The following is a 22575-nucleotide window of genomic DNA, read 5'->3' on the forward strand; positions in this document are numbered from 1 at the left end:
TATATAGGCCTCGTGCTTAGGATAGAAAGTACGCTAAAGGTCTGTTTTTTAAAATCACTGTGAAACTTTTAAGTATGGAAAGATGAAACTTAGTCCAAAACACAATTAGGAAACACATCTAAAAAAAAGTCACACAATATTTTAGAGCTGCAACCGATTAATCGACTCAAAGTGATCCAAAAAAAATCATTCAACCACAATTCTCCTGAATCAAAGCTTTGTTTCCTTCATTTCTCTGCTGTTAAACATTGGTTCCACTGTTGTGTTTCACACGGACGCTTATTGTGACGCACAAAGACGCTTCAATTCAGGAAAATTGCAATAGAACAGGGGTCACCAACCTTTTCTCTTCTGTGGGCTACTTTTACCTAATGAAGTTGCCGGAGGGCTACTCTAATTTAGCAACATTTATTTACATAGCTATTTTTCATACATACACATATTTTGTATCATACGTTTGTAACATTGTGCTCTTCATTTATTTAATTTATTTATATATCTTTGTTTTGACATTTACAATACTTAAAAAGTGTTAATATGAAACTATTATTTTACTTTAATTAAGAAAATCAAAAGTAGAAAAAAACAAATACAAGCATTTGCATGCTGTATTCCTAAATATTTTAATACTATGTCAAAAATTATGAAATGGAACAATCCTGCATATTTTTTTATAGAATTACTAAAAACAAATAATACACACCTGTATGTGCATTTTTAATACTTTGAAATTGTGAAAAGGAACGTTGTCACTCACACAATAAAACTTCACTAGCATGTGCTGCTGTTTTCTGAAGGATTTGACCTTTTCTAAATTCACATATGCTGTCAAAACATATTAATTAAAACCAGAACTTTGTGCACATAAATCCACCATCCCCTTCACTTCTACAGTCATCACATTGGAGTCAAACGCAGAGGCACCTGTTCAGGTCTGACTCCAGCTGTCTGAGCGCATGCGCAGATAGTGCACATGTTTGCGCTTGTCCAGGATGTGAACCACTTTACTGATGCCTCTGTTGAAGCGCTGGCCTTGGTCAGTTTAATGAACATGGACTGTTGTTTTTGGACTTTAGTTTTCAGCTCTATTACCTTCTCTGTACGGAGGCTGATTCCCACTGGAAAATCTCCACAAAAGTTGCTGTGAACTTTGGTGAAATTTCGCTCCACGTTGCATCTTTTACTGACTTCCAGAACCCACCACAGATCACACACACACACACACACACACACACACACACACACACACACACTCGTCTTTCACTTTTGTCAAACAGAAGTCCGTGTCTCATCGTTGGTGAAAATAACTCCCTCACTATATTTGGCCGACATCGTTGGGGGGGTAAACCCACTACCTGCCTGGCATCTGGCTCATCCTGGGCCCCGCCCCTCTCCAATGACAGGCAGCAAACCAGCGCTAAAGTTTGATTGACAGCTAGTTGACCATTTCATCTTGGGAGGGGGGACAGGACACTTGTAATTTTGATTGGGTGGAAATTTAGACCTGTTCTACCAAATGACGAATCAACTTTGTGTTCTTATATTAGTGACCATTAGCGAACCACCGGTAGATCGCGAGCAACGTGTTGGAGAACCCTGAACTAGTTCTATTTTTAGAGCAGGCCTGTGGGCGACTCGCGTGGTCCCTGCGGGCGACCTGGTGCCCGTGGGCACCGTGTTGGTGAGCCCTGCAATAGAATATCTCCCTTCAATCAATTCGAGCCGATTAATCAAATCAGGAATTTTTGCATTGGCTTCAAGCACCTGATCGATTAATTGGTTGCAGCTCTACAGTATTTAATTGGGCCACCTTTAAAATAATTTCTGGATGAATTCACCGTTGTATTAGTTATGCCATGTCAGACTTATGTAGCTTTACAATAAATGTCACAATATTTATTTCCATCTAGAGGTGCATTAATTGCGTACTGATGACGGGAGAATCTGACCAGTACAAAATGTCTTCTCCATCCTAAAATTCTCAGCGTGGTTTAGGTCTTAACTCTGTGGTGGTCAATCCATGTGTGAAAATCACACTTCCTGAACCACTTTTTTTACAATCCTGATCCTGATAGCCATCTTGGAATATGTCATCAAGGAAAGTAAAAACTTCACTAATGTTAAATCCTGGTCATTCATTATATTCAGGTTCAGCTGACCTAAATTTATGGACACAAAACTTAACTGAAACAACTCATAATGTAAAATAATATAACTAATATAACTATGACATTAATATTAGGGCTAAAACCTGTTGTATGCATATAGTATATAAGCTTATGCATCACAACATGTTTTTCCTATATTTTTTAGACCACAGGTGTCAAACATGCGGCCCAGGGGCCAAAACCGGCCCACCAAAGGATCCAATCCGGTCCATGGAATGAATTTGTGAAATGAAAAAAATTACACTGAAGATATTAACAATCAAGGATGTTAAAGTCATTTTAGGTCAATTCAATCTAAAGTGGGAAAAACCAGTAAAATACTATCATAATAACCTATAAATAATGAAAACCGCAAATTTTTGTCTTTGTTTTAGTGTTAGAAAATTAAAATGGCACAAAAATGTTTACATTTACAAACTAGCCTTTTACAAAAAATGTGAATAACCTGAAATGTCTTAAGAGAAGTCAGTGGAATTGTACCAATATTCTGTCTGTTATTAAAACTTTTGTGTATTTGTGGATCCACTGTGATGTGTACGTTGTGATACACATGTGTAAATAAATAAACTAAGGCGTAATATTGTTAAAATTGCACTTATTTTTCTTACAAAATTTCAGGTTGTTCATATTTGTTCATGTTATATTCATGTACACTTTGTACATGTAAACATTTTCATGATTTTTTTCACTCAAAAACATAGAAAAAACTTTGGAGTTGACGTTATTTATAAGTTCTTATCCTGTTATTTATATTATTTTACTGGTCCAGCCCACTTTAGATCATATTCGGCTATATGTGGCCTATGAACTAAAATGAGTTTGACACCCCTGTTTTAGACACATAGTGTTGCAGAACATAGATCTGAACAGCTGAAGTAACCCCAGATTCAATTCAATCCAATTCAATTTTATTTGTAGAGCCCAATATCACAGAATTTGTCAAATATGAAAATAAGCAAAAATCAAAAAATTAGTTGGGTAAAACAGTCAAATCATAACACCGCCCCCACAGGTTTGTACTGTAGGTACTATGCATGATGGGTATTGACTTCATCTGCCTTTCTTCTCCCCTTTATGCCCCAGTCACTTTGGAACAGGCTCAAGCTGGACTCATCAGACCACATGACCTTTTTCCATTAAAACACAGTCCAGTCTTTATTCTCTCTATCAAACTGATGGTTGTTTAAGAAATGAGAGACTACTTACTGCATTACTTAGGTTTAAAGAACTTGTTGCAACTTAAACACATTACCCCATAAAAACCCAAACAGGCACTGGTGACCAAGAACATCTACTGATCTAAACTGTTTAATACCTGTTGATGCATTAATCCTATCAATCCATGTAAATAACTGGTATAAAATGCAGTTTGTCATCTTTTCATGGTCATCAGATATGACTCATTTGGATGTTCAGAGGCTCCGTAGTGAAATTGGAAACACTGTGTCATCTTTTACAACATTGATTCAACAGTAAAACCCATGGAGTTTGATAAATGGCAGTGGTTGGAGACACTTGTTTTTATGTTCAGTTATTGATATCTTGCTGAAAAGCTCACTTTTTCTTCAGTTTTCTCTGTTTTGATATAATAACCTTTGAATTAACTCTGAGTTAACTGAGTTTTCATGACCATCTAAATTAAATATAGGAAAACACAAGATTTACAGTGAAAAATGCAAAATATCAATCAATCAATCAATCAAACTTTACTTGTATAGCACTTTTCATACATGGTACATGTAGCACAAAGTGCTTCACATCAAACCCCCCACTGTCCCACAGTTGCAACTAAAAATAAAAGCAACAAAGTAAAGAAATGTTTACAGTAAAAGTTTAATTAAAAGCTAAACTAAAAAGATAAGTTTTGAGTTTACTTTTAAAAATATGAACACTATATAGATAGACAGATAGATAGATAGATAGATAGATAGATAGATAGATAGATAGATAGATAGATAGATAGATAGATAGATAGATAGATAGATAGAGGCTAATGTTATAATAAATGGCGATAAATCACTTAAGAAAGGCTAAACAGTGAGAACTAGTGGTGCTGGGCACAACAAACCCCGCCCCTTGCACGTATTGTCGCTTATTTTGGCATAGATCCAGCTGATGTCATCATGTCTATGTGTGTGCTGATGTCAGCATATCACTTGCTGCTATATAAGTGCCAAGTTTGAAGTAAATTGAAACAAAATTGATGTTTTTATGGACATTTGAAATTTCACCCATTGTAAGTAAATGGGAGAGGAGAAAAGATTTTAAAAATTCATAAAACATTTGAACTTTAACCAAATTTTCCCAAAATGTAACCACATCTATTCTGGGTCACTAGCAATCTATAAACCCAATTTGGTATGAATTCAACTAATACTTTTGATGCTACAGACATGTGACATTTCGCCCATTATATGCAAATGGGGAAAAAAAATGTAAAAATTAATAAAAAAATTGAAACTTTGACCTACTGTTCCCAAAATGTAATCAGATCTAGTCTGGATTGCTGGCAATCTATACAGCCAATTTGGTATGAATTCAGCCAACAGTTTTGCTGCTAGAGAGTTAACAAAGAAACAAAGAAACAAACAAAGCGAACCAAACACAATACCCCTTGCCTCCCTGTCAGGGGGCGGAATAAAAATTCATTTGGGAACTGACACAAAAGTAGCACTGGGTCTTTATGGGTTAATCACTGCAGTAATTATCCAATGGAAGGATCTGAACTATCTGCTTAGTTAAATTCAAGTGAGGATTTAGGGCTGGTTTGTATAGTTTATATTGAAGATGCACAACACATATGTGTGCTTCTCATTATTCTTAAACATCATTCCCTATGCACCACAACAAACTATTATAAAATGACTGGGTTTGCATTTATACTGACACACACAGCATTTGTTGTTTCAACTGAGGTTAATTTCATCACTTACTAAACAAATTTGACTGATGCTAGGTCAATGCTTATTACATATTTGTATTCATGAGTAGTTTATGCATTCATCTGATCAGTGTTCAGAGGCTTTGCATTTATGTTTGCTCAGCCTTTGAAACTGCAATTTTTTTTCTTTGTTTATGATTCCATTGTTGCTGACTCCTCCATACACAGACTGATATGGTGTGTACCTGACACTCCAGTTTGTCCAGCAGCTGCTGCAGCCTGTTTATCTGAGAGCACCAGTTCTCGCCATCATCCATGTTGACACCTGGACACAGCACAATGCAAAATCTCTCAAAAACTGTCAATACGTTCCATCCAACATGGTAATCACTGCCAGGTTTTCACTGTCAAAACACTGGATGCTATAAGTAATGTATAAACCACCTGCAGGCAGGTTGGAGAAGTGGCTTGGGACCGAAAGGCTACAAGTTCAATTCCCAGGACTGGCAGAGAAATTGTGGGCTGATGTGCCCTTGAGCAGGGCATGTAACCTCTCATTTGCTCCTCGGGTGCCTGACATGGCAGCCCACTGCTCCTAGTCTGCAGTGTGTGGTGCATTCCTGTATGTTCAGCAAGTGATGGGTTCAATGCAGAGGGTCCATTTCATACTGACAAATAAAGATTCTTCTTCTCAGGGCATATGTATAGACATTTCATTTTATAGAGGGCAAAACAAGGGGGGTTATTTCAAATATTAAGATAATTTCTTGTAGGAATAATTTGAAAAATGTGATGTTGATGAAAAGGTTACTGGTAACAATGTCCAGAATAATTAAAAATGTGGATGAAAGTCTGTTGATACAGTGAAACGTTTCCTTACAGTAATTGCCTCTAGAAAAATGTTAATGTGATCTTTGTAGGAGGAAGAAGCCCTCAGAGTAATCATGCTGTCTGCTCTAATTATCCTTGATATTGATGGGTACACCATTGTCCCACTGCCTGTCAATGGAGGACACGTCTCATAATGTCAAAAATGTTTATTTATAAATGGTCTCAGGAGGCAGAACCTGACACACTGAAGCTAGTAAAACTTGGTTATGATCTGTACCTTCCTTGCTATCAAGAACAAGCTGTCTAACGTCAAATAAGCAAGGTTGTGGTGTTACTGTGATACATAATGTGAGTCACACAAGATAAAAAAAATCAGTGATGAAAAAACAATGACAGTTTTAATAACACTTTTTAACAGACCCAATGTTTCTGTTAAATGTCCTCAATATAATAATTTTGCAGTAATACTGTGGAAAAAGCATACTTTATTACTCTGTTTACATCAATAAAGAACAAATGTATAGATCCCATATTCACTTTCAGCAGTGTGAATGTGCTGCAGATGAATTCCTTCTTACCTGTGGTCAGAATGCCAGAGCAGGGATCTGAAGAGGACAAACATAGATTATTATGGATCCTGCGACCACACCTCCTGCCATTCCTCTGAACTGCTGTCAGCTCCGGTGCCTTTATTTCCCCTCTGCCATGACGGTGGTGCAGACCCAGAGAGAAAATCACCAGAAAGAAAGACAGCAACTGTCAGAGGAGCACGGAAAAAAAAAAAAAAAAAAGATATACAGCAGACGGAGGCAGTCACATGGGGGATGAAGTTGAGGATATAGAATGAATCTAAGTGGAGAAGAGAAATGATAGGGAGAGGAAATGCACAGAGGGAGATGTGGAGAAGTGAGAGGAAATAAGGAAAGATGCATTAATAATTGAATTAAATGAGAAACTGAGAGGTATATGTCTGTCATCAGAGAGAGAGAGGGAGAGAGAGAGAGAGAGAAGTGAATGGATCAGAGAAGAAGCAACACAAGCACAGTGTGGCATTCACAGGGAGATCGAGGGAAAACACACTGTGAAGAGCTGGACATGTTCATACAGCAACACACAGCTCTGTGGCAGAAAAAAAACAAACAAAACAAAACCAAAAAAAACCCACGGTCAGTAAATACAGTGTCAAGGGCAGGAGCACTGTGCACTAAATGAGGCACCGACAAGGTTTTACTTAACCCTTTCATGCATACTGGTCACTACAGTGGACAGCTATTCAAAGGTGTTCTTTTGTGTATTTATGGATTTTATTGTTTTAATTCCATATCAGCCGACACAGTGGACACTTATGCATCATCCCAAACACTACAATTTATATTATTGCTGTAACTTTGCTGTTCTTGATCTGCACTAACATGTTTGAGTGTAAATCACTTCCTTGTTATTGTTATGAGACTGTAATTAACAGGTTTTTTTTTTGCATATTATCTCCATAAAGTGAGTAATAACAAATATTAGAGTATGTTAAAATCTGACAAAACATCAGATTAGCAGCATTTTAAAAAATGTATTTCATAGTTGTCACACAGTATATAAGTAAATATATGTTTATTTGCTTCAAAAATTAAACGCATGGTGTCCAGCTGAGTGGATATTTTTGCAATTCCATGAAAAACAGGTTCAGTCAATCGCAGTGTTTTTTTCTTTCATGCCTAAAGAGGAATAAAAACACCCAGGAAAAAAATCTTGATTCATGCATGAAAGAGTTAATATGCACACGCACAACTTATGTGCAATTGTGCATGCTTTGATTTCAGTTGTGTTTGTGTTTGCGTGTCCAAATGCCCATGCACATGTGTTTACTGTTGTTAGTGTCCTTCTTTCTCAGTCTTTTGTGTTGTTGTGTGGACAGGTTATAATGTGTATAAGTGTGCGTTTGTGTGCATGTGTGTGTGTGTGTGTAGCGTCACACTGGCAGCACAGAGGGAGCACATTGCTAGGAGCTCCTCATGCTGAGAACAGCCTGGAGCCCAAAGGCCACTGCAACAGCCATAAATCCACTGCAGGGAAGCAAAGCAGATAGAAATAAGCTGTTTGTTGCCAGTTCAATATGCCTCTAATTCTGCCCCTCCCAGCACTCACACTGTTCTGTCCCTCCTTCCAAAATCTATATCTGTTTGAACAATCTAAAAAGAGCTATTTGGTGCCAGGAAAGCTGCTCATTGTGCACCTTTAGGCACCTTCTTTTTTTTTTCTTTTTTTTTCCAGCAAATCTGTACCTTTCACTAACTTTTTCTCTTCATCCTTCTCTGCTCTCTCTGTGACTCACCCGTTCTGTATTCCAATGCCATCCTCCTCATCATCATCCTTTCTCCTCCTGCTGTCCCTCTGCCTCTCCCTCGGCCCCCTCTCAATAATTCACCTTGGCTATAATCACTCCATTATTTCCAATAATACCAGTGAGACACACAGGGAAGACAGATGAGCGGTGAAAGCTGTGCTGAGCCTGACACATGCAGTACAACAGACAACCTAGCATCGAGTTGTGCTATAAATTGCACGGCTCCAAAAAGGTGGGATAGTATCCTTGTCATTCAAAATGTTGCCTGTCAGTCAGTAAGACAAGGTGTTGATATTAATGCCAGTGACGGATTCTTTTCCCTTGCATCTCTTGCACCTACTAATAAGTGATCCGTCAAAAAAATGTGTGGGAGTCTCTACTGAGATCTTTGATGAAATAAAAACACAGCAACGTGCAACTTTTCACTCAGCACAATATCACAATCCCAATTTGGGCCTATTATAAGTACATGATCTCAGTTTTTACTCAGTTGACACTCACTGACAGCAATATTGGATTTCAAGAACATTTGAGCCTGATGACACCGCAGAACAAAAACATCTGAGACAGAACTAGTAAGTTGATTTCACTGACAGCAAGTTTATTATTACAAGCATTAAAGCGCCACTGATAATCTATTACTGGATGGAGCCAGTTATGAAAGTAGATGACAGACCGCAATATACTAGTGCAAATATTTTGCTGCACTAATAGGAGTCTGGCTGGTTACAGATGAGATGTCTGTAGAGAAAGCGAGGCAGATAAACACACACTCATAGATAAGTATATTTCAATGTTTACAATGTTTAGAATTTGATGCCCACATTCTTCTTCTGGAGGGATTAAGTTTCTCTGCTAATCGATTGTTGGAAGCACTTTATCCTCCAGTAAACAAAGAGAGAGTGGACTGGAAGCAGAAATATATAGTGTCCAGTAGATAAACTCTAGATATACTGTATAACAGTGTTTTTCAACCTTGGGGTCGGGACCCCACGTGAGGTCGCCTGGAATTCACATGGGGTCGCCTGAAATTTCTAGCAATTGATAAAAGTAAAAATGAACTTACTAATAAAAAATAGATGGTGAGTTGAGAAAAACAATCACAATCTGTAAAAGACATGACAAACTCTGACGCTAAAACTGAAGCGCTGTGGTACTGTTTACCTTTCAAATGTTCATTGTGGTTGGTTTCAGATGTTGCAGCTCTTTCATAATTCATAGTTTGAGTTCTTGTTTGTTCAGTATTAATTTGCAGCCTTGGTAAATACCAAGGAAAATAAAATTCTCACTTTATGCAGTAATCTAAACCTGGCTTCTCTGCCTCCGTCCATAATAATATACATTACAGGGTGGGGAAGCAAAATTTACAATGAACATTTAGTTGCTTTTTCTCAGCAGGCACTACGTCAATTGTTTTCAAACCAAACATATATTGATGTCATAATCAAACCTAACACTATTATCCATACCTTTTCAGAAACTTTTGCCCATATGAGTAATCAGGAAAGCAAACGTCAAAGAGTGTGTGATTTGCTGAATGCACTCGTCACACCAAAGGAGATTTCAAAAATAGTTGGAGTGTCCATAAAGACTGTTTATAATGGAAAGAAGAGAATGACTATGAGCAAAACTATTACGAGAAAGTCTGGAAGATACTATTAAAGAAGAATGGGCGAAGTTGTCACCCGAATATTTGAGGAACACTTGCGCAAGTTTCAGGAAGCGTGTGAAGGCAGTTATTGAGAAAGAAGGAGGACACATAGAATAAAAACATTTTCTATTATGTCAATTTTCTTGTGGCAAATAAATTGTCATGACTTTCAATAAACTAATTGGTCATACACTGTCTTTCAATCCCTGCCTCAAAATATTGTAAACTTTGCTTCCCCACCCTGTACATAGACTAAATGTCATCTAAAATTAACATTTATTTAGAACATAGTATAGCAAACTATTACATGATCAAAAACAAATTAATTTTAGCAAAAAAAAAAAAAAAAAAAAGTCTCCATTTTGAATGTCTGGGGTCACCTGAAATTTGTAATGTTAAAATGGGGTCACGAGCCAAAAAAGGTTGGAAACCACTGCTGTATAACCTGTATAAATACATACGCACAGCCCAGACAAAAATAAAAAGTCTCCATCTGGATTTAATTGAGTAAATATTTCAGATCTGTCTTTTGAATGAATGAATGAATTTATTTTGGTTTGTACATCAATCATTGCACTTTGTACATTAATCGTAACAAACATAAAAACCAAAAAAGGAATAGGCTAGAAGCAACAACAAAAACATATCTACCATCTCAGTTCAATATTTAAAAATTTTAAACTGAAGGCCTTTTTATTTATTTATTTATTTATTTTAACTTCACCAAAAGGGTAAATAACTAAATGCATCATCAGGTCCATTCCATACTTTCACATCCACAACCCCAGTCCATCTAGACTTCACATTTGTCCACTCACAAATATGAAAATCTCTGAAATAATAATTACTCTCTCTTAATTCCAAGAAAGCAGAAATGGTATTTGGGACAATACTATCTGTATCCCTCATCTTCCATATACCTATTTAGAAACAATTTTTTATACCTCTTTTTAAATATCTTAGATATTTACTGCACTGAATATTATGTTTCAGCTACTACAAGTACTTTAACCCTAACTGATGCAATGAGTAACTTCCCATTTCTGAAAACAAAACAAAACATCAATTTGATACAGAGCATAAAGATTAGACTGTGTTTCAATGGAAAAAGGTCATGTGGTCTGATGAGTCCAGAATGACCCTGTTCCAGAGTGATAAGAAAGGTAGATGAAGTGATTACCCATAATGCCTCGTGCCTATAGTACAAGCCTGTGGAGACAGTGTTATGATTCAGGGATGCTTCAGCTGTTTAGGTCTAGGTTATGCAATGTTTATGTGTCTAAAAAATAAAGGAAATAAATGTTGTGTATAAGCTTTTGCATACTGTATGCGTACATAAAACAGGTTTTAACCCTAATATTAACGTCATGGAGAACTCCTTCTTTGTCCCCATAATGGAAGTAAGTCTTACAAACACAAGGGCTACAGGTTTTTATTTTCAGTTTACAGGCTGCAGCTTGTTTCTCAGTGTATGTTATGGTCTTGCACAGCATAAGGCGCAGAACTCAATGAAAAAAATATTCTAATTTGCATTCTATTGTTCTGTTGTTCTTTGCCTCTGGTAATGTTCTGTGTCACTGTGTATATTCATTCTTATATACACTGGACTTGGCTCTACTGGAGAGGAATTTTCTCCACTGCCTTCACACCATGTTGTTTTTGTCTGACCTGCTATTCATTTATGAGCTTATGTATGCTTACATTTATTACTCTGCCCCCGAAGGGGAGGCAAGGGGTATTGTTTTTGGTTTGGTTTGTTTCTTTGTTTGTTTGTTTGTTAACACTCTAGCAGCAAAACTATTGGTTGAATTCATACCAAACTGGATTTATAGATTGCCAGTGACCCAGAATAGATGTGATTACATTTTGGGAAACGTAGGTCAAAGTTCAAATAGTTTATGAATTTTTCAATCTTTTTTTCCCATTTACTTATAATGGGCGAAATCTCATGTCTGTAAAACATCAATTTTGTTTCAATTTACTTCAGACTTGGCACATATGTAGAGGCAGTTGATATGTTAACATCAGCACATGCATAGACATGATGACATCAGCTGGATCGATGCCAAAATAAGCTACAATATGTGCGAGGGGTGGGGTTTGTTGTGCCTAGCACCACTTGTTTACATTTTTATTTCATGGCAGCTGTGGCCTTGACAGTTGGGTAAGTGAAGGGTTGCCAGTTTGATTCCCTGGAGCGGCAGAGAAATTGTTGGGGGAGGGGCCCTTGAGCAAGGCACTTACCCCCCCTTTTATTTTTTTATTTTTTATTTGCTCCACAGGCATCTGACATGGTGGCCTACTATGTTCCTCAATATTCAGCTAGTGATGGATTAAATGCAGGCTGAATTTTGGTGTCTGTTGCATGTCAACATGTACCATATACTGACAAATAAAGATTTTTTTTTTCAGAAATGTGGATGACATGCAGCAAAGGTCACCTGGACCTGATTTGGAGAAGCTATCATTAACGGTCTACACCCTCAAACTACACTACCTAAGGGGTTCTTTTCAAAAACAGACTAAAATTATTAACAGAGTGTGGAAAAAAATAACAGCTTTGACATTATGTCCGTGATATCTGCTGAAGCTGGCATGCTAACCAGTGAGCTCCAGACCACTGTGGATCTGAAGAAGCATAGTGAGTCACTGCAGAAGTAAAAGAAAAAAGAGGCTGCGCTACAACCAAGGACACATTCCAACCTCTGGTCAGTTACATGGAAGGACAGGTTGCTGAGATGAACAGTAAAAGACAACTTTAAACATGAAAGCAATGATGAAGCTTGAACAATGGACCGCTATCATCACCACCACAACCACCATCTAATCCTGGAGGCAACAAAAGGAACGTATGGCACAAATTGCACTTATGTGACCTGGGTTACAAATGCATATAATAAAAACACACACACACACACACGAATCCAGACATGCAACTACATTTGACCATTGTTACCTTCGGGTTACACTGCCTTTGAATAATTTTGCTTTAACCCTTTGATGCATGAATTATGAGAACCTTAGTCAAGATTGTTTTCCTGTTTTCATTCCTCTTTAGGCAAGAAAAAAAACAATGTGACTGACATTTTTTTAATGAACCTATTTTTTATGGAGTTACAAAAATGTCCACTCAGCTGGACACCTTGCATGTAATTTTTTAAGCAAAGAAACTAATATTTAAAACACAATATCAGAAAGTGATATACTGTATGAAAACTTTTTTTAAAAATTATTATCATTATTGTTCTTTTTTTTTTTTTTTTTACATTTTTAATGCAGCTAATCTGATGTTTTTTCACATTCTAACATACTCTAATACTAGTTATTACTCACTTCATGGAGATAATACACAAAAAACCCTTTTTGTTTAAAAAAATCTGTTAATTACAGTCTAATAACAACTAACAATTGATTTACACTCAAACATGTTACTGCAGATCAGGTTTATAACAGCAAAGTTACAGTAATGGTATGAATTCCAGTGTATGAGATGGTGCATAAGTGTCCACTGTGTTGGCTGATATGCAACTAAAACAACAAAACCCATGAATATACAAGAGAACAGTTGGAGAATAGCTGTCCACTGTAGTGACTAGTATGCATGAATGAATGAATGTTATGCTGTTGCTTTTTTTGCATCTGTTTTTTTTCCATTTGTTGTTTGCTATTGGCTATTTTGGTGTCAAACTATACTGTTCTTCAAATTCACTGATGTTCTTCTATTGTTGTTGTTACTGTTGTTTTTTTGCCTGTTGTTTGTTTGTGTTTCAGGGTCTGTATCAGTGTTTGTTTGTTTGTGAATAACCATGTCCTGCTCTCCCATCAGGTAATATTCGTACAGTAATAAAATAATCAAATCCAACCTATAGGGTGGATTGATCCAAGTCTAAAACCCTCTTAGATCAAAACTGTCAAATAACTCATGGCACCCAGTAAGGCTGAGCGATTTTATTGATTCTGCGATATATATCCATATTTTGTTTCCCCAGAAAGTATCAATTTTTCAGCTGCGAGTATCGATATATTAAGCTCCATTCAAATACCCCGTGTTCTGTCTGGCACTCTGCTTGCAGCCCATTTCGCTTTGCAGGAACAGCGATTAGGTCAGCCAGCCACTAGTGTCGCTGTAGAGCATTTCTAGCAAGTTACTCATCTAGATACTCTCTTTACACAGACGCCGACGTCTTTCTCTTCCTGTTTACGTAGTCAGAGCTAAGAAATTCAGGAGAATGATGGCAAATATAAATCCAGCACCCTCATACTTAAAAGCTGATGTGTGGGAGCACTTCGGGTTTAAAAAGAAGAAGGAAACAACGCAGCGCCACATCAAAATTGTTGCCACCACACCATACATTTCATACAAAAAAAATCATCCCCGTTGCATTAGTGCATAAATGAGCATTAAGTTTCACTTTCACTTCCGCAGACAGCACGGTCTGTGTACCCCATAGTATTATAAGTAGGAAACCAGCCAAGCCCTTATCACCAGCCAAAATCACTCTGTCCCTTTAAAATCTTTCAGAAAATGGTATAAGTGTATTGAATCGTATCAAATCATATCGAAGAATCGTATCGTTGGCTGAATATCATGAAATATATCATATCGTGAGCTGAATATCGGGTATCGTATCATATTGTGAGATTAGTGCACAGGCGTCAAACATGCGGCCCAGGGGCCAAAACCGGCCTGCCAAAGGGTTCAATCCGGCCCCTCGGATGAATTTGTGAAATGCAAAAATTATAATGAAGATGTTAACGATCAAAGATGTGAAAATCATTTTAGGTCAATTCAATCTGAAGTGGGTCAGACCAGTAAAATACAATCGTAACAACCTATAAATAATGAAAAATGCAAATTTTTGTGTTTGTTTTAGTGTGAAAAAAAAAAAGTAAAATTACACAAAAATGTTTATATTTAGAGACTAGCCTTTTACAAAAAATGTGAATAACCTGAACAAATATGAACAATATGAAATGTCTTAAGAGACATATGTAGAATTTTACCAGTATTCTGCCTGTTACTAAGTATTTTGTGTATTTGTAAATCCACTGTGATCTGTAAGTTGTGATGCACATGTATAAATGATAAAATAAGGTGTAATATTGTTAAAATTGCACTTATTTTTCTTAAGAATTTTCAGGTTGTTCATATTTGTTCATGTTATATTCAAGTACAGTTCGTAGATGTAAACATTTTCATTACAGAATTTTACTTTTTTCACTCAAAAACATAGAGAAAACTTTGGTGTTGACATGATTTATAAGTTCTTAACCTGTTATACATATTATTTTACTGGTCCGGCTCACTTTAGATCATATTAGGCTGAATGTGGCCCCTGAACTAACATGAGTTTGACACCCCCGGATTAGTGTATCACTACAGCCCTAGCACCCAGTACAGTTAGATTTAAACTTAGACAAACTTTATTGATCCACAAGGATCAATTATTTGGTCACAATAGCTCTGTTGCATACAAAAACACTCTTGGGGAAAAAAAAAAAAAACACTAGCAAAAACGCAAAAAAAGGGAAGTAAGTGTGAAGAGACCAAATTAATAAATAATTAGGGCTGGGCAAGTTAATGTGTTATTACCGCGTTAACGCATTCATTAAATAACGCCGACAATTTTTTTAATCTCATGTTAATGCTGTTTTATTATAACTCATATTTTTCTGCCCCTGCTTGTGTGCATGTAGCGATTAGCTCGGCAGATAGCCAACAGGTTTCCCAAAAATACCGGATGCCGAAAACTTCTCTCCAAATCTTTTACTTGAGACTCACTGTAAAACTGCAACATACATACAGAATATGTCTCAGTTCTGTTCATTGCCTTAGTACATTTACATGGCATTGTACATTTAAATGAATGGGAAAAAGATCGCTAGCTCGATGCTAACTTGAATGGGAAAATCCATAGACACGCTAACAATTAGCATTTACAGATTAATTTAAGATTTACGTCTTTTTATCCAGCAACAAAGGTTCACATCAGAGATATTTTATACTAGTCATTCTTACAACAACTGAACATAAAATACTCACAGGCAAACGTTTGTCGGGCCATACAAACAGAGTGAAAGAAGCGCGTCTGTTAGTTCCTTCTTATGTCTGAACTGACTACGGTAACACCGCAAGGACAAAACATATGTTAGTGCAACTTATTCTGACCACTAGAGGGCCCCCTTTGCTTGCTTTGAACAACTGAACATCACATATCATTGGGCTTATTAGTATTAGTACTTATTAGTGGGCGTACGACTCCTGTCAATCACTCACAACTGTAAATAAACTGTTGTGGACATAAACATGGAGAAAAGTACGGGTCTTTTACATGGACATTTTCATGTTAAATGTCTTCAGATGGTGGGGTTGATAAGGCAATATCACTTAAAGGCAACACACACTGTTGATGTCAGCAACCCCCCCCCCCCTTATAACTATACGATTAATCATGATTAATCGCAGAAATCCATGTGATTAATTGTAATTAAAAATTTTAATCGCTGCCCAGCACTACAGGGTGGGGAAGCAAATTTACAATGAACATTTAGTTGTTTTTTCTCAGCAGGCACTACATCAGTTGTTTTGAAACCAAACATATATTGATGTCATAATCATACCTAACACTATTATCCATACCTTTTCAGAAACTTTTGCCCATATGAGTAATCAGGAAAGCAAACGTCAAAGAGTGTGTGATTTGCTGAATGCACTCGTCACACCAAAGGAGATTTCAAAAATAGTTGGAGTGTCCATAAAGACTGTTTATAATGGAAAGAAGAGAATGACTATGAGCAAAACTATTACGAGAAAGTCTGGAAGATACTATTAAAGAAGAATGGGAGAAGTTGTCACCCGAATATTTGAGGAACACTTGCGCAAGTTTCAGGAAGCGTGTGAAGGCAGTTACTGAGAAAGAAGGACACATAGAATAAAAACATTTTCTATTATGTAAATTTTCTTGTGGCAAATAAATTCTCATGACTTTCAATAAACTAATTGGTCATACACTGTCTTTCAATCCCTGCCTCAAAATATTGTAAATTTTGCTTCCCCACCCTGTATAAATAATATAAACAGAACACACAAATGAAGCAGAAAAAAATGATATTGCAGGCCAAATTGCTGAACAGGAAAAAAAATAATAATGATAATGAGATAGTCAGATGGGGCTCAGTATCTGGACAGTTCCAAATGGATATTACTGACACCAAAATGGTGTTAATGAATGGCTTTGCAGTGATGTCTCACAGCGTTACTCACGGGGCGGGGCTGCTCTGCTCTTCCACGGCGTCCATGGCACACTGCAGTGACCTCTGTAGAGACAGCAGCTGACTGGACGTCTCCCTCAACATGAAGCGGGTGACAAACTGGCCCAACACACTGGAACCCTGATACTCCTGAGAAACAGGGAGACAGACCGACAAATGGAGAGATCAAACGGTCAAAAACTGAAGGAGCGAGAGGAGAAAATCTCAAGACGGGCCACACAGAAGGAGAGAGAGAGAGAGAGAGAGAGAGCGAGAGACATGATTAACAGCGTTTCCACAGCTACTCCAGGCAATTGTGAAACGTGTGACAGCTGCGATAATTGGGCTAAATTAATCCTCTCAATATCATACATTATTCAGGACCGTACTTTGAAAATCCAAGGTGGGAGAAATTTAATAGCAGACATAATTGCTGCTAGAATCCCAAAACGCAAATATGATTACAAGTCCTCGAAGGAGTCCATTTCATATAACGTGCTAATGAAATGCAGTAGCTGTTTGTCAAACTTACGATGACAACTGGCTTCTAAAAATGCATCATGGGATTAACAGTCCAGAGCGCTCCGTGACAGACTGTAGCTGCTAAATAGTGACAGCACAAATCTCTATGGGCTTCCCCGACTCAGACAGCTTTAAAGAAGAACCAGTGCAGAGGAGCAAGGTGATCTAATTAAGATGTGACGCATAATTATTCAGCACATATCTCCTATACTCCCCTAACAAGCATCTCTGTTCTATTGCATCTCCAGCCCTGGTTTGATGCCGTTTCCTCTGACAGTCTTGAGGCTTTATTCGACTGCAATTAGATGTTTTGACAGGGAAGCTGAATTTCAGGATAAGCAATCTGTGAAGTTTTATTCTGACTCTAATTGAACAGTAGTTACATGGTTCACAGAGGCGGTTAGACCTCAGAGCTGGAATGTGCCTCTAAAATTAAACTTCATTAAAACGAAAAGAAAACAGTAAATTAGCATCTCACGCTCCAGATAAAACTCAAAACCAGACAGTTCTTCTTTGTTTTACTAACCAAAGACTAATCATATAAATTAGAATCAAGTCTAATAAAGTTGTAATGAATGGAAATGTGTGCTGCTGGAGTGTTTTTGTTTTACTCATCACTTTTTGGAGACTCAGCTCAGCATTGGCTCCAAATGTGCAAGCCAGTGTTTCCTCTTAAAAGAATGAATCAGCACCAAACTGGGAACATTGATGGCACAGAAGCGAACACCTACAAATTTGCAGGCACTTATACTTTAGAAGGGATAGATAAAGAAACAAAGAGATCTTCTTTAAGCTTTCAGGAGTGAAAATGTGTGAAAATGTACCTCTTTTGTTTTATCCATGGCCTTCAAAATAGCAATGTTTAGGCTCTCCAGAGATGAGAGGACGTTGAGATATTCCCCAAGGTGCTGAGAGAAATAATCTAATAAGACAAAAGGAAACAAAAGCCAACCTCAGAACAATCGAATATTAAAGATAAAAGAAAAACAGGAATACAAAATTTCCCCCAAAAATTTTCACATCTCGATAAATATCAAATCATTTGCTTTTTAGTTGAAGCAACCAGAGTATTAACTATGGTCTAAACCAGTGACTCTCAACTGGTGGGTCACGACCCAAAAGTAGGTCGCAAACCCATTTTCAATTGGTCGCGGGCCTTTGCCTAGGCAAAAAATAATGTTAAGAAACCAATCTGTGCTTTATTTTTTATGAAGCTGAGTGCTGCCCATTCCCACTGCCCAAGAGTGGGTGGTGGTAATGTGCTGTAATGCTAATTAACAGCATACATTTCAAAGCATAAAAGAAGAACCAAAAAGTTTTATGGTGAAACTCAGGTATGACACCGACTACATCAGATATGGTTTTACCCACATTGAGGACAAAACCTCACTGCGTTTAACCCATGAACACCCAAAAGGCCACCGACGACCAAAACCATCTACTGATCTAAACCATTTAATACCTGTTGATCCACTAATCCTGTCAATACAAGTAAATAATTGGTGTAAAATACATTTTGTCATCTTTTCATGGTCATCAGATATGACCCATTTGGACGTTCAGAGGCTGCGTAGTGAACGTGGAAACACTGTCATCTTCTACAACATTGATTCACCAGTAAAACCCATGGAGTTGGATTGATGACAGTGGATGGAGACACTGGGTTTATGTTCAGTTAATGATATATTTTGCTGGAAGTCATTTTTTCTTCAGTTTTCTCTGTTTTTGATAAAATAACCATCAACTTTAATCTGACTTTTTATGAACATTTACATGATCTGTGAATTAAATATAGGAAAATACCCAATGTTCACTGAAAAAAATGCAAAATACAGAGGATTATGTCACAATAAATGTTGACAAATCACTTGAGAAAAGCTAAATATAGAAAAAATATGTATTTTGTTTGGAATTGCCACAGCAGTAGCACTGGGTCTTTATGGGTTAATGCTTGAATTAGTGACGGAATGCACTTTTTAGCTCTGGTTAAAATGTACCTAATTTAGTGTTAAAGGGAATATTTCCATATTTAGCATCACCACCTGCTGGTCAGTTTAGTTAATCATTTAATTTATCTTCTGTGTTTTCATACTGTCATATTCTGTATTATCTCAGATTCAAAACATACCATCTTTTAATTAAATTCATTTAACCCATAAAGACCCAGTGTTACTTTTCCAGCAGTTCCAAATTATTTTTTTCTCTCTATTTAACCTTCAATACAAATCAGGTATTTTCCTATATTTAATTCACTGATCATGTAGATGTTCATAAAAACTCAGATTTCCATAGACGTTCCATAGTTTCCAATGGAAACACTGTCGTCTTCTACAACATTGATTCACCAGTCAAACCCATGGAGTTTGATCAATGACAGTGGATAGACACACTGGGTTTATGTTCAGTTAATGATACATTTTGTTGAAAAAGTCACATTTTCTTCATTTTTCTCTGTTTCTAGCATTATGACAATAAACTTTAATCTGAGTTTTTATGAACATCTACATGATCAGTGAATTAAATATAGGAAAATACCTGATTTGTATTGAAGAAATGCAAAATACAGAGGTTAATATTATAATAAATGGTGATATGTTGCTTAATAAAGGTTAAATAAAGAGGAAAAAAAATCATTTGGGAACTGCTCGAAAAGTATCACTGGGTCTTTATGGGTTAAATGAATTGAATTAAAAGATGGTATGTTTTGAATCTGAGATAATACAGAATGTGACAGTATGAAAACACAGAAGATAAATTAAATGATAAACCAAACTGACCAGCAGGTGGTGATGCTAAATATGGAAATATTCCCTTTAACACTTAATTAGGTACATTTTAACCAGAACTAAAAAAGTGCATTCAGTCACTTATTCAGGCATTAACCCATTCCAAACAAAATATATATATATATATTTTTTATTTAGCTTATCTTAAGTGATTTATCGACATATATTATGACATACGAGGGCTGTTCAATAAGTTCATGGCCTCACCCAGAAATACTGGTTGTTATAATACAGGATGTTACATTCTTTCGTGATGGGATAGTGAGGCTTGAACATCGATGGACCAAGTGCATTGCTGTAAATGGAGATTATGTTGAAAAATAAAACATAAATTATCAGTCTGTGTTGTTCTGTTCTGGGTGAGGCCATGAACTTATTGAACGGCCCTCGTAATCCTCTATATTTTGCGTTTTTTCAGTGAACATCATGTATTTTCCTATATTTAGTTCACAGATCATTTAAGTGTTCATAAAATCTCAGAATAAAGTTGATGGTTATTTTATCAAAAACAGAGAAAACTGAAGAAAAAGTGACTTTGTCAGCAAAATATATCTTTAACTGAACAAAAACCCAGTGTGTCCATCCACTGTCATTGATCCAACTCCATGGGTTTTACTGGTGAATTAATGTTGTAGAAGATGACAGTGTTTCCACGGTAACTATGCAGTGTCTGAACGTCCAAATGGGTCATGTGTGATGACCATGAAAAAATGACAAACTGCATTTTACACCAATTATTAATATGGATTGATAGGATTAATGGATCAGAAGTTCTTAAACATTTTATACTGGTAGATAGTTTTGGTCGCCAGTGGTTGTTTTGTTTCTTTATGGGTTAAGAAATGTAACTTCGTTCAATTTGGGTCACAGCTTGTCATTGAGGGGTGATAGTGGGTTCTGAAGCCAGACCAGTTGAGAACCACTGGTCTAAACTATTCTTTGGGGCCCAAATATGACAACGTTCAAACAATGGAACATGTCAGAAATAACACTCATACAGATATATGTACAATGCCTGTCAAAAGGTGACACCTAGTTTTATTATTCTGAGACTCTCATGCATGTTTCTACTGCATTTATACAACAAATTGGATCATTTAACAATATGATGACAGCTTTTGACCAAATAAATGTACAAATGAACAGATTGTGATATAAACTGAATAAACAGTGATCATAAAACCCTCCTTTAGCGGCTCTAACAGTGTCATACACTGACATCCAATTAGTTTCTCCAAGCATTCAGCAGAAATACTTGCCTCTTGTAAAACTTGTAAAAGGTGTTCTTGTCTAGTTGAAGAATTTTTCTGACCTTGCAATCCAGTTCATCTCAAAGCAGCCACTCTATCATATAGAACGCTCCACCCATCTGTTTTCTCACTAAATAACCTCTTACAGAGAAAGGACGTTGAATATTTCAGGTTGTTGTATTTTTGCACCTGAAGTTGGTGTTGAGGTAAGGATTAATTAGCATTGCATACCTCACTAAACCCCCCGTTTCTTGTATAGCGTTATTCTAGATCTATACAAGAGGTAGGGGATGTGAGTCACATAACCTAAGTCAGACTTAAGTGCAATTTTTCTGACTTGAGTCTTACTTGGCTTATACTATCAAACACTGACTTGACATAGACTTTGACATGTGACTGATTACATGACAAGTCATCCTGTTCAGAGACATATTGAGAAATCATATTTCATTTCAGAAATTAAAAATGTATGAAAATCACCATAAAGCAGCCTCCAGCCAAAATAAGAGACACACAATGAAATGAAGAATGTAGTCGTCTCTTAGAACACCACTCACCATTCTTCTTTATTTGGGAGGCTTGTAATTGATTTCTCACCTTTTCATGCAGCCCTGACCGTCAGACATTCATACGACTTGACTCATCACTTACTTGACCTGAACAATGACTGAACAAAACCTGAAAAATAGCAGCTTTTATCAGGGACTCAAACTGGTTTGCTTGATTTTCACTACACACAGGAAAAATTACTAAGCATTTTTTCCAGAGTCAAAAGTATTTTCCTTGAAAAGAATACATTTTGCTGTATAATGAGAAAATTTGGCCCTAAATTGATTGAGTTTGGAGAGCTCTACCCAAAGAGTAATTTTTATTCTTTTTAGAGAGGGACCAAATATT

At 36.7% G+C, this 22575-nt stretch overlaps 1 protein-coding gene across 1 annotated transcript in view; it reads right to left on the minus strand.

Annotated features, from left to right (window-relative positions):
- Positions 1-22575, minus strand: part of necab3 (N-terminal EF-hand calcium binding protein 3) — a 74942-nt gene that overhangs the window by 30326 nt on the left and 22041 nt on the right. Inside the window, exons 5-8 of the mRNA XM_030133949.1 lie at positions 18467-18564; positions 17134-17270; positions 6459-6580; positions 5295-5374 (exon numbers count right to left, since the gene is read on the minus strand). Of these exons, the coding sequence (XP_029989809.1) occupies positions 5295-5374; positions 6459-6580; positions 17134-17270; positions 18467-18564 (437 nt within the window). The remainder of the gene's footprint in view (positions 1-5294; positions 5375-6458; positions 6581-17133; positions 17271-18466; positions 18565-22575) is intronic.

The sequence above is a fragment of the Sphaeramia orbicularis genome, chromosome 5, assembly GCF_902148855.1.
Source record: "Sphaeramia orbicularis chromosome 5, fSphaOr1.1, whole genome shotgun sequence".
In the NCBI taxonomy this organism is placed as follows: domain Eukaryota; kingdom Metazoa; phylum Chordata; class Actinopteri; order Kurtiformes; family Apogonidae; genus Sphaeramia; species Sphaeramia orbicularis.